This window comes from Tupaia chinensis, unplaced genomic scaffold (genome assembly GCF_000334495.1).
Source record: "Tupaia chinensis unplaced genomic scaffold, TupChi_1.0 Scaffold000671_2, whole genome shotgun sequence".
NCBI lineage: Eukaryota > Metazoa > Chordata > Mammalia > Scandentia > Tupaiidae > Tupaia > Tupaia belangeri.
Window position 1 is genome coordinate 1,145,941 of NW_006160194.1, and position 11,863 is coordinate 1,157,803.

Consider the following 11,863-nt stretch of genomic DNA (forward strand, 5'->3'; position numbering starts at 1 on the left):
TTGGGGAGGGGCACAGCCGTGGGAGGAGCTGAGCGCCCCCCACCCCCCCAGCTCCGTGTTTCTCCCTGCTGCTTGCTTTGCAGGCTCTCTTATCTGAATTTTTTTTTCCTTTTTTTATTTTTCTTTTTTTTTATAATTGTTTACTTAATTTTATTCATTGCCATTATTATTATTATTATTTAAGTTGACCAGAGAGAGAGAGAGAGAGAAAGAGAAGGAAAGTGAGAAAATAAGCTGCCAGGTCCAGGACCTGAACCACAGTCAGCCATGTGGGGGTCCAGTGCCTTAGCCACCCCGCCACCTGCTGGCCCATCTTCTCTGAATTTTAGTCATCTGGTGGGTATTCACGTTCGGCTACATTGTTGGAGGCATGGTAGTTAAGGGCACTGGACTCCTACATGGCCCACCGTAGTTCAAGTCCTGGACCTGGCAGCTTGCTTTGCACTTTCTATTTCTGTCCCTCTCTGGTCAAATTAAAATAAATAAGTAAATAAGTTAAATAACATAATTCTTTAAAAAAAAGAAAAAGATAAAAGGGCCGGCAAGTGTCATGGTGACTGACCGCGGCTTGAGCCCCAGACCTGGTGGCTTGCTTTCTCACTTTCTCTCCTTCTCTCTCTCTCTCTCACTCTCTTGCTCTGTCCCTCTCTGGTCAAATTAAAAATAAATAAAGTTAAAAAAGTAATTTTTAAAAATAAAACGAGAGGGAACCAGCAGTTAGCGTAATGGCTATGTCGCTGGACTCCCACGTAGTCGACCGCGGTTTGCATCCTGGACCCGGTGGCTTAAAACTCATGCCGGGCGCGTGTGCGTGCGTGCCCAAGATCCCGAGAGGAGAATGGAGGAGAAGGGATTGTGGTGTGACCATCCCCCCTGGGGGGTGATTTCTCGCTTTCTGTCTATGTCTCTCTCTGTCTGGCGAGTGCACGCGCCCTATAGCGAAAACCTCTCCAAAAAATTTCAAATTAAAAAATAAATAAATAAGTAAATAAAACGAGAGCATAAAGACTGAAAACACCCTGCAGTAGTCCAGCCTCCTTTGAACCAGGCTCCCTGGGCACCCAGGTGTGTGCTGAGCCAGCAGGGAGGTGGCCTGGGACCCAGGGTACAGGAGGGCCCAGAGGGGCGTGGCCCAGGACCCTCCTCCCTCCCCTCCCTTCCTGCAGACTGGCTCTGCCTCCCAGGGACCCTCCATGTTCAAGGATGCAGCCAGTCACCAGTCCAGACAGGAGGTGCTCCGGGGTCAGCCAAGGAGGTGGGGCTTGTGCTGAATGAGCAGGGTGTTGCCATGGAGACGGGATGGTGGAGGCTGAGGCCAAGGCCTTGCAGAGGCTCAGAGAGCTGGGCAGACAAAGGGGTCAGTGTCCAGGCGTCCCGTACAGTTGTGAATGGCAGAGGGGCGGGTGTGCACAGCACAGAGGACTTGGCAGCCTGTGGCTATGGAAGAGCCCTGGCAAATCTGCAGACAGCACCACCAGTGGGCGGAGCACAGCCGGGAGTGGGGGAGCCTGCTCGGGCTGCATTCTCCAGTGTGCGCTCAGCAAGCTGCCTTGCCCTGCTGCCCGAGTCCAGGGCAGGTTTCCAGTGGGGAGACTCCGTCCCGGCACAGCTCCGTGATGGCGATGTTTGCTGAGCCCCTCCACGTAGCAGGCATGGGAAGACTCTGTACTGATGGCAGTAAGGGGACAGACGCACCCGTCCCTGGTCACTGAGTGGACTGAGGCACAGTGAGCCGGTCTGTCCAGGCGGGCAGCCCTCCGGGTGCGCAGAGCCGTGGCTCTCGTCCCGTCTGTTGTGTGGCAGCGGGGGCTGTGCTTGTGCCATCGTCTGGGTGTCTCCGTGTGACTCGAGGGCCACCACGTTCTTTCCTCGGTGGACACATGGCCTTGGTGGCCCTCCCAGCCCTGGCTATCTCCCCAAGTCCGCAGCCGTCAGGAGCAGCGGCAGCCACCATGCCACCAGGTAGCTCTGTTGGAAGCCGCCCTGTGGGGGTGCAGGCGGACCGTGTGCTGGGCAGGGAGCAGGTACGGCCTCTGTCCCTCTGGGGGGGTTCTGGAGGTGCTGGCATTGGCGCTTCTGAGCCAGAGTGCTGGCCCTGCCCTTGTCCTCGAGCCGTACCTGGATGGCCTCAGGTGGGGCCCTGGCTGCTCCATGGGCCCGCTCAAGTGGACAGGCTCTGCTTCCTGTCTGTCTGCTCAGGCCTTGGGGACGTGGCAAGCCCAGAAAGTGGCACCACACAGGCCGTGCGGGACGGGCCGCTGCGCTGACAGCTGCTGGCTCTAGCATGTGCTCCTTGACTTGAGGGGCGTGATGGCGGGACCTCCCCTGGGCTGGGCCGGCTGTTGAACTGGGACACGTTCAGGTTAGAGAGCATTTTACTCCCTTCATTGTGATAACTCGCAGTTCCTCTTTAATTTTTACAGAATGGTTTATTTATTTTAATTTGACCAGAGAGGGACAGATCAAGAGAAGCGAGAGAATGAGCAAACCAGCCGCCAGGTCAGGGACTCAAACTATAGGCAGCCATGTGGGCGTCCTGCGCTCTTACCACCATGCCACCTGCCAGCCCCATTGACTTAGTTTTATTTTTGCTGTAGGCTGCTTGTGCTTACTGGAGAGAAACAGAGAGAGATGGGGACACTAGGAACTCTTGGGATTTGGGCAGACGTGCACACACGCCTGGTGTGGTTCTCCAAGCTGCTGAGTTCTAGACTTGAACTGTGAGGTCAGCCATGTGGGATCTAGCTGCCCTCACCACCACACCAGTGGCAGGCCCCCACCTAGAAGTCTGTTTACCGAGATCTAATTCACGTACCATACAGTGTACTCTTTTAAAGTGTGTAACTGTGTGGCTTCTGACCGTGCACCCATCCCGGAACGCTGTCATCACCCCAGAAAGAACTCCGTACCCACGAGCAGCCGGTCAGCCCTCCCCCTGCCCTCGCAGCCACTCACCTGCTTTCTGTCTCCAGATTCTGCTTTCTGAGCGTTTCCAGAGAAGTGGAACTGTACAGCTAGGTCTTCTGTTGCTGCTTTTCATTTAAGTTCATAATGGCTTTAGGGTTTATCCATCTTGTAGCATATTATTGACACCTCAGAGATGTTCTTCTAAAAATATTCTCATGAATTTTTTTTAAGAAAGATTTTTGCTACAGGACACGTGTGCTTGTCAGAGAGAGACAGAATTGTCAGAGACAGAAAGCGAAAAATCTCCCCCCAGGGGGGATGGCCACACTGCAGTCCCTTCTCCTCCATTCTCCTCTCGGGATTTTGGGCATGCACACGCACCTGGTATGAGGTTAAGCCACCAGGTCTGGGACTTGAACCGTGGTCGACTACATGGAAGTCCAGTGACACAGCCATTATGCCAACTGCTGGTCCCCACTGTCTGTTTTTTTAATCGCCAGAGGGAGTGTGCACTCACTAGAGAGACAGGGAGGACACCTGCTGACGGGGCATGGCGGTCCCTCCTCCGTCCTGTCAGGACCTGGGTATGCACAACACCCCGTGTGTTTTCCAGTTCCCAAGGCTCGGATTCAAACCCTGTTTTGGAGGGGCTGGCAGGTGGCATGGTGGTTGGGGCATTGGACTCCCACATGGCAGATGTCAGTTTGAGTCCTGGTGGCTTACTTTCTCGCTTTACCTTTCTCTCTGTGTGAGTCTCTTTCTGGTCAAATGAAAAATAATAATAATGGGGCCAGCAGTTAGCATAATGGCTGTGTCATTGGAATCCCATGTAGTCAATCGCGGTTCGAGTCCCAGACCCAGTTGCTTAAACTCATACCGGGCGCATGTGCATGTGTGCCCAAGATCCCGAGAGAAGAATGGGGGAGAAGGGATTGCAGTATGACCAACTCCCTTTCTCGCTTTCTGTCTCTCTGTCTCTTTCTGGTGAGCACATGCACGCTATAGCAAAAACCTCTCCAAAATAATAACAACAACAACAAAAAATGGAATTAAATAAATAAATAAAATTTAAAAATAAACCCTGTTATGGAGTATGTGGTGTCTGGTTTCCTTAACCACTAGGTTTTGGGACCAGCCGCTGGAATTATTTTCTTAATTTCCATTTCAGATGACTCATTTCTGATATGTGAAAGTACAACTGATATTTACATAGTGATGTTATATCCTGTTAGCATATACTGAATTGAATTGTTTTTAGTTATTTTTATTTATCTTTCCTTCTAAGTCTCAATATTTAAGTTGAAATTAACTTTCAGGTCAGAGAGCGACATTGAATGCAGAAGAAATGGCCGACTTTTACAAGGAGTTTTTAAGTAAAAATTTCCAGAAGCATATGTATTATAATAGGTAGGTATTTACTTTTTTCCTAAAAATTTGAATATACTTAGATTAATAAAATTATTTTCATATTTACTGAATAGGATTATTTTCTAAGTTATAGGTAAGAAAATACTACATTTATATTAGAAGGAGAAGCTGCACAATCTTCCCCACGTTTGTTTGTGCACTTTTAATAAAATTTAGGGAGCAGCAGATGGTGTAATAGTTACGTTGCTGGACTCCCGCATAGTCGACTGCAGTTCGAGCCCTGGACCTGGCAACCTAAACCCACGCCAGGGTGTGCGCACGTGCATGCCCAAGATCCGAGACAAGGATAGAGAAGGGATTACGGTGTGGCCATTCCCCCAGGGGGGTGATCTCTTGCTTTCTGTCTCTGTCTCTGGTGAGCACATATGCATTACAGCAAAAATCTCTTAAAATTTTTTTTGACAGCTTCTAGTTATTTGTATGGCAACCCACAGCAGCTCCCACCCCTCGTGCTTGGAGGCTGGTTCTGGGCCCTTCTGTTCCATGTTCAGCCGTGTAGAAGCCATGGTCTGGGGGAGGAAAAGCACAGGACCAGTAGAGACATCTTCTGGCTGAAAGCCAGGGGTCAGCAGAGGTCCCTGGGGTCACGTAAGCTGACGCCACAGGAACCTCCTTGAAAGGGCCTCCATCACAAAGGTGAGCTTGTTCCTTCCACCTCAGAGAAAAGTGAACAGGTGAGTTAGAAAGATCCCAGACACACACGACTTTGCAGTCACAGCGAGATTCGGGCAGAGGCTCTGGTGACCTCCACACTGCAGATTCCCACTCCCTTGTTCTGAGACTCAAGGAAGGGAGGAGAGTCGGGGACACCCAGCTCCTTCCCTGTCCCTGTCCCTGTCCCTGTCCCTCGGCGAGCAGCTGAAGCAGCAGGACTGCGATGGAGGAGGAACTCTGCAGGCCCTCACAGGCCGATGTCTTTCCCGCGGAGTCCCTGTCTAGGTGACAGTTGGCGGTGGTCCAACCGCAAAGCAGGGAGGCCGGTGGGCCCGGGCAGGTGGGGGGAGCTCAGCCGACATGGTGGGCCAGGGCACGCCTCCACGCACATGGCGAGGAGCAGGGACGTGGGAGCAGGGGAGCACGTGCCACCCCCATGGTGCTCTAAGCTGGCTGGCTTCCGAATGCAGGTGCAGGTTACAGGCAGCTGGTCATGGGTGTACTGGGGTGCACCCAGAGAAGGCCACGTTTCAGACAGCAGCTGAGCCCCGACGCTAGGAGTGCAGCAGACAGTCGGGATGGGGTTGGTGTCTTCAGCAGGTAACGAGAGTAAGAGCACAGGGCTGAGGAAGGGAGGAAGGGGGCCACCGTCGGTGTGCAGCGGCCAGGCCTCCTGAGGGTCCTTGTCGCTTTCGCGCACCTGTGAGGGCTATGCACATTCATTTGTGCTGACAAACTTTTTGTCTTTTGTTGATTGTGTAGGACATACTGGTGGAATTGTGGTTGTGTGTGGTGCTTCTTTTGTTTTTTAGAAGAATTTGGGGCCAGCAGGTGGTGTGGTCATTAAGGCACTGGACATTCCCAAATGGCCTACCACGGTTTGAGTCCTGGACCTGGTGGCTTTCTCTGTGTGTATGTGTGTGTGTCTGGTCAAATTAAAATGAATGAATAAATAAATAATTCTTCAAAAATGTATTTAATTTTATTATTATTATTTTTTAATTTGCTATAGGGCATGTGTGCTCATCAGAGAGAGACGGGGGTGTGAAGTAGCAAGCCACCAGGTCTGGGACTCAAACCACAGTCGGCCATGTGGGAGTCCAGTGTCTTAACTATCATGCCGCCTGTGGGCCCTTTTTTGTTTCTTTTAGGTTTTTGCTATAGGACACATGCACTTGCCAAAGAGAGAAAGACGGGGGAGAAATTGCCCCCCAGGGAAGATCGCCACACCACAGTCCCTTCTCCTCTCTTCTCCTCTTGGGTTTTTGGGCATATACACAAACATACCCTGTGTGATTTTCAAGCTGCTGGGTTCAAGACTCGAACTGTGGTTGACCATGTGCGAATCCAGTGCCTTAACCACTACGCCACCTGCTGGCCCAGTGGGTGTGTGTTTTCTAGAAAGGTTTGAACGGGTCCCAGTACCTCACGTCCTGTGTTCACAGGTGAAGCAGTGGGTGTAATGTGAGAGACTTGCTGTAAGACCTCCATGCCAAGAGCTAGCGCTGGCCATGCTTACAGCTCGCAAGGGTAGTAGTGGGCCCTACACGCGGGTCCTGGAGGCTCGGTACTCTGAGCCAGCCGCGTCGTCAGCCACCCGCGAGGACACCGCACAGAGTCCAGGGGCTTGATGTCCCTGCGCAGCTCTGGGCGGAGGACCAGCTGGGCTCCACGTCCCAGTGTGCTGCTCCGTGGGGACGGCAGCTCGGTGCCCCCGCACCCACAGGCCGTCAGATCAGGTCACGTGGAGGGGACGAGTCCGGCTTCCTCAGCATAACAAGAACTCTAGCCCCAGGGGATGCCGGTCTCTGCCCAGAGTCTCTCCCCATCCGTACCTGGGGCACTGCTTCCCATCCGTGGCATTTCTGAAGTGGGCAGGAACGTAAAGACCGTGTGGAGGGTCTCGCCCAGCCTCACCAGCACTCCAGGCGTGGGCCTGTCCCTCCATTGCTTCCTTCGCGCCCCCTTCGCCCCCATGCTGCTCCCCTCCCTCCTGCAGAGACCCCTAGAGCGCCAGGGCTGGGCAGCACTTCAGTGCCCGGGCTCAGCAGTGAGTCTGGCCTGTTCGCCCCCACTCTGGGAGCTTGCCAGGCCTGGCCCGTCCCCTTGGAAACTGCAGCAGCGGGGTGGTGCGTGGTTTTGTCAGGCAGGCAAGCCCCTGGCCATGCAAGCTCCATCCCGGTGCTCATCTGGGGCTCTCTGCAACGACCTGGGACAGGAATTACAGACACTCAGATCATCTAGAAAGGACATGGAGCTTCAGGGTGTCGGCACTGTGATAAACTAGCTTCTCACGGTGGTGGAATGCTTCTGTCGTGGCTTTCGGAGCCAGGATGCCCTCCTCCCAACACAGCCTGCCGGGGCCTTGCTCAGCCGTCAGTGCCCATCACGCCACGAATGCTGCTGCACGGGGCCCAGGGCCCAGGCTTCGGCAGGCTCTACTGGAGCCTTGGCAAAACCTGGCGAAGATCGCAGAGGCCGCAGGAGGGGGAGGAGGTGGGGAGGGGTGTTCAGGCACATCCCTGGCACCTGCTTAGCCCGGGGGCACTCCAGCTGGGTGGCTTCTGGGTAGTAGGCGTAGTGAGGGCGGGAGAGGGTCGAGCTCCTGGCTGTCCACGGGGGTTGGGTCCCAGTCCCTGGACTGGGTGACAGTACCCCTCTTGTGTCTCCACAGAGACTGGTATAGGCGCAACTTTGCCATCACCTTCTTCATGGGACAGGTGGCTCTGGAGAGGCTGTGGGGCAAGCTTAGACGGAAGCGGAAGACAGTGTGCACGTAGGAGCCCGCCCTCAGCCACCTGCCAGCCCAGGACTCCGCAGGGAGCACCGCCTCCAGGACCCTGTCCCACCCGGACTCCGGCAGTGTGAGCGACCCCGATCCCGGCTGCAGGGCCCTGTCCCACCCGAGCTCCGGCAGTGTGAGCGACCCGGATCCCCGCTCCAGGGCAGTGCAGGTCCTGACTCCCTCCTGGCTGGAGCCCCGCCCCAGCTTGTCATGGACTTGGCATTAAATGAAACCCAGTACCGTGTGTGTCCCTGTGTTTAATAGAGCAATATGAAACCATCAGCAATGGCTCACCCGCCGAGTCAGCGCCAGCAAGGCTGTCATCTGGCATGACGGTCGGCTGGGCACTGCCCTCGGCCGCGCCTGCAGCAATGGCAGAGTGCCCTGAGCTGCAGGGACAGCCCTGGGACTGTGGCCCCTTGGCCACTTCTCTGCCGAGGAGGCGGGGCTGACGCTAAGATTCCCTCAGCTCCCATGGGCCATGCCCCATCTTCCTTGTTCATGACAGAGGTTGCAGGTGCGCGTGTGCATGCATGGGGGGGCGGGGTCACCGGTGCAGGGTCTGGCCACCTTGGTCCCCATCCTCCAGTCCGCTGAGTAGGGTCCTGGGCACTCAGTGTGTGCCTGGCATGTTCTGGGCCGCAGGAGCCGGGGTTTGAACTGTCACTACATGGGGTCCTGCTTCTCTCAAGTGGCACGTTACCACTGCACTGCAATGGCAGTCCTCTTCTTTCTTTCTTTATTTTTTGAAAAGGTTTTTGCTATAGGGCACGTGCACTCGCCAGAAAGACAGAGAGACAGAGAGCGAGAAATCACCCCCAGGGGGGATGGCCTCGCCACAATCCCTTCTCCATTCTCCTGGGATTTGGGCACGCACATGCGCCTGGTGTGAGTCTAAGCTACCGGGCCCGAGACTCAAACTGCAGTCGACTACATGGGAGTTCAGCGACATAGCCATGATGCCAGCTGCTGGTCCCTCCTGTTCTTTCTTTAGAGGATTTTGTCTTAGGGCACGTGCGGTCGCCAGAGAGGCAGAAACAGTGAGGGAGAAGGAGAGATCACGCACACATCCCCCGTGGGGTGGCCACACCACAGTGCCCTCTGTGCCATTCTCCTCGCATCTTGGGCACACGCACACGTGACTGCTGTGAGTTTCAGGCCACTGGCTCCAGGACTCAACCCACAGTTGGCCACGCGGGAGTCCAGTGAAGTAACCACTAGCCACCTGCTTGCCCCCAGCCCTCTTCTTTTCTTTTCATATGAAGATCGTTGTGTTTAATAAGCAGGCGTTTTTTACTATGAAAATAGTTGTCTCAATGTCCATAAAATAGGTGCATTTTCACAATTCAGTAAGCACACAAAGGTTTACAGGTCAAGGGCAAATGCAGGCCTACAGCAGAGCCAACAGAAATGACCTTTCAAAGACAGATTCGGAGGGGGAAAAAGGCCTCTCTTACTTATTTTAAGGATTTTTTAATGTAACTTTATTTATTTATTCATTTATTTCAATTTGACCAGAGAGGGACAGAGTGACAGATTGAGAGAGAGAGAGAGAGAAAGTGAGAAAGCAAGCCGCCAGATCCAGAATTCAAACTATGGTCGGCCATGTGGGAATCCAGCGCCTTTAACCACCATGCCACCTGCCAGCCCCGAGGCATCCCTTTTTTGAAGACCCGTAAATATCTAATGCGAATGAAGTTTAAAATGTTAAAGCTGGGGGAAGGGGATCAGCAGTTGGCAGAATGACTAGGTCACTGGACTCCCATGTAGTCGACCATGGCTCAAGTCCTGGACCTGGTGACTTAAATTCAAGCCGGGTGCAGATGCGTGCCCAAGGTCCCAAGAAGAGAATGGAGGAGAAGGAATTGTGGCGTGTTCATCACCCCGGGAGGTGATATCTCGCTTTCTGTATCTGTCTCTGTCTTTCTGGCGAGTGCACACACCCTATAGCAAAAACCTATCAAAAAAAAAAAATTCAAGTTAGGGCTCTTATGCCAAAGAATACTTTTAGGAAGTTCACAATGCTTTGAGATAGAAAACCGAAAGTGGATTTTTAAGTGAATGGATGAATAATTAGATTTGACAGTATTGTACGTCTAGTAAACGTGAAAAACCCAGGGTCCGTAAATATTCGATGGCCACTTTATAAAGTATTAGCCCCCCCATCACCAAGTAACTTAGATGTCTCTTCTTAATGACTTTTGTTTTAATTATTTAACTTTATTATTCTCAATTTGGCCAGAGAAAGAGGGAGCCCTCCTTTTTTTAAACTCTGTTAGCCCAGAATTTTTTGATGGAGATCTCTCTTTTGAGATGATGGAGCCCCGTGGCCCAGGGAGGTTGCAGCCCGCAGCCCGCAGGAAACTTGCTGCCTTGGAGCCAGGCCCATTGGGAGCCGTGTCCTCTGAGAGGTGAGAGGTTAGGGTTAACTGAAAGAACGCAGTTTTTATTCCAGGATGAGATGGGACAGGTTGGAAGGCTAGCAACTTTGTCTGTGGCTTATAACCTGCTGCTCTGGGCGTAGTTTCCACAGCTTAGACCAGCTGTTTGGCCGAGGTGGGTGTGAGTCCTGGCCCCATGTGCCTGCAAGTCCCCGGGGCTTAAGCCAGGGTGTCTGGGGTGTGGTGGCAGCCCTTGAGTCTGAGAGTGACCTTCCTGTAACCAGCAGAAGACAGGTGGGTTGTCTGAAAGGAAATTGGTCTCCTTTTTAAAAATTCTGTTTAATTCCACTTATTATTTTAATTTGATGAGGGAGAGACAGAAAGGGAAAGTGAGAAAGCAAGCTGCGGTTTTCAGAAGCGCGAGCCCCGGTGTGGGTGGTGGGTGGTGGGTGGTGGGTGGTGGCATGCCTAGGTGGGTACGGTATTACAAACCGCTAGAGATCAGGAGGACTCGGCGTCGGCCATGAGGACAGAGGTGTATGTCGGAATGCCCGAGTGCCCGTCGTCCCTTGTCTTTGCCAACCTGAACGCACTGGAAACACCTGCCTCTGGGCCTCCCTCGGCCGGGCGGTACACACCTTGCAGAGCCCCCGGAGTGTCGGAAGTGCCAGGTTCAATGTGTGGCACTGGCGCAGATGCTGAGGGTGTGAGAGTGCCAGTTGATAGAAATGATTTCTTGCCGTGTCACAGAGAAGGGAAACGGCTGTCACAGACTGCCGACTGCTGGGGCGTGTTTCCAGTAGGGACCTGGAACAGCCTCGGTCTGCATCTGCTCCCCGACACGTCCCTCACCCAACCTGACCAGTCTGCAGCTGCAGGGAAGCCGGGAGTCCCCTGGCGCTCCAGCCCACTCAGAGCTGCCACCTGGCACTGGCCCCACCCCAGGGTGGCCAGCCCGGGCTGTGCAGGCTCTCCCCCGGCCGCGTGCTGTCCTCTGTCCCCTGTGCGCTCCCAGTCATCGCCTCATCCTACCGTGGCCTCTGTCCCGTGGCGGTCTGCCCATGTGGGCAAGGCACATGCTGAGGCCGGCTCTGCTGCCGAGCCCAGCAGCCAGTCAGCCACGGGGAGAGAGCTCACAGCGAGGCAGGTGGCGTGGCGGTTGGGGTGGCTGGATCCCCTGTGACTGACTGACTGGTTCGAGTCCCGACCTCGCAGCTTGAAGAACACGCCGGGCACATGTGTCTGTGTTCCCAAAATCCTAAGAGGAGAGTGGGGGAAAGGGTTGTGGTGTGGCCATGGGGGGTTCTCGCTTTCTTTCTGCCTGAGACCCACAGGGGTGGTGCTGAGTCACTAGTCGGGGAGGGGCTCGTCCTGAGCGATGCTGGGGCTGAGGTGCTGCCACCCCACTGCTTTGGGACACACCGCTGCTTTCCGCAGCTCACAGAGAGCCCCTACCACTCGGCACTGAGAACTGAAGGCCCTTCACAGACACCACGCCAAAGGGACGCTGGCAGACCGCGTGGGAGATGCATGTGTCCTTAGGGACGCAGACTGGAACTGGGCTGGCACTGCGCCCACAGACGGCTGCCAAGGCAGAACACGGACATGCCTGCTCTGGGGCGGGGCACCAGAGCCCTCCTGCACCCCCTGGACGGCAGCTGACGAGCCCGAGAGCCCCCCCCGACCCCGCGGACAGCGGGTCAGCGGG

General features: G+C 54.4%; 1 protein-coding gene across 9 annotated transcripts in view; it reads left to right on the forward strand.

The window, feature by feature from the left end:
- The window catches only part of COA8 (cytochrome c oxidase assembly factor 8), a 17,834-nt gene extending 9,816 nt beyond the window's left edge, over positions 1-8,018 (forward strand). For 3 of the 9 annotated variants that reach the window (XR_003551360.1, XM_027776420.1, XM_027776422.1), the window contains 2 exons: positions 4,224-4,314; positions 4,741-4,932. Coding sequence is in view for 6 of the 9 variants with exons in the window: in XM_027776420.1 (XP_027632221.1) it covers positions 4,224-4,314; positions 4,741-4,747 (98 nt within the window). In the remaining 3 variants the exon portion in view is untranslated. Of the gene's footprint in view, positions 1-4,223; positions 4,315-4,740; positions 4,933-7,663 lie in introns of those variants that run through there. The other 6 variants (XM_027776416.1, XM_027776417.1, XM_014592227.2 and 3 more) reach the window with 3 other exon arrangements.
- The last annotated feature ends 3,845 nt before the right edge of the window (positions 8,019-11,863 follow it).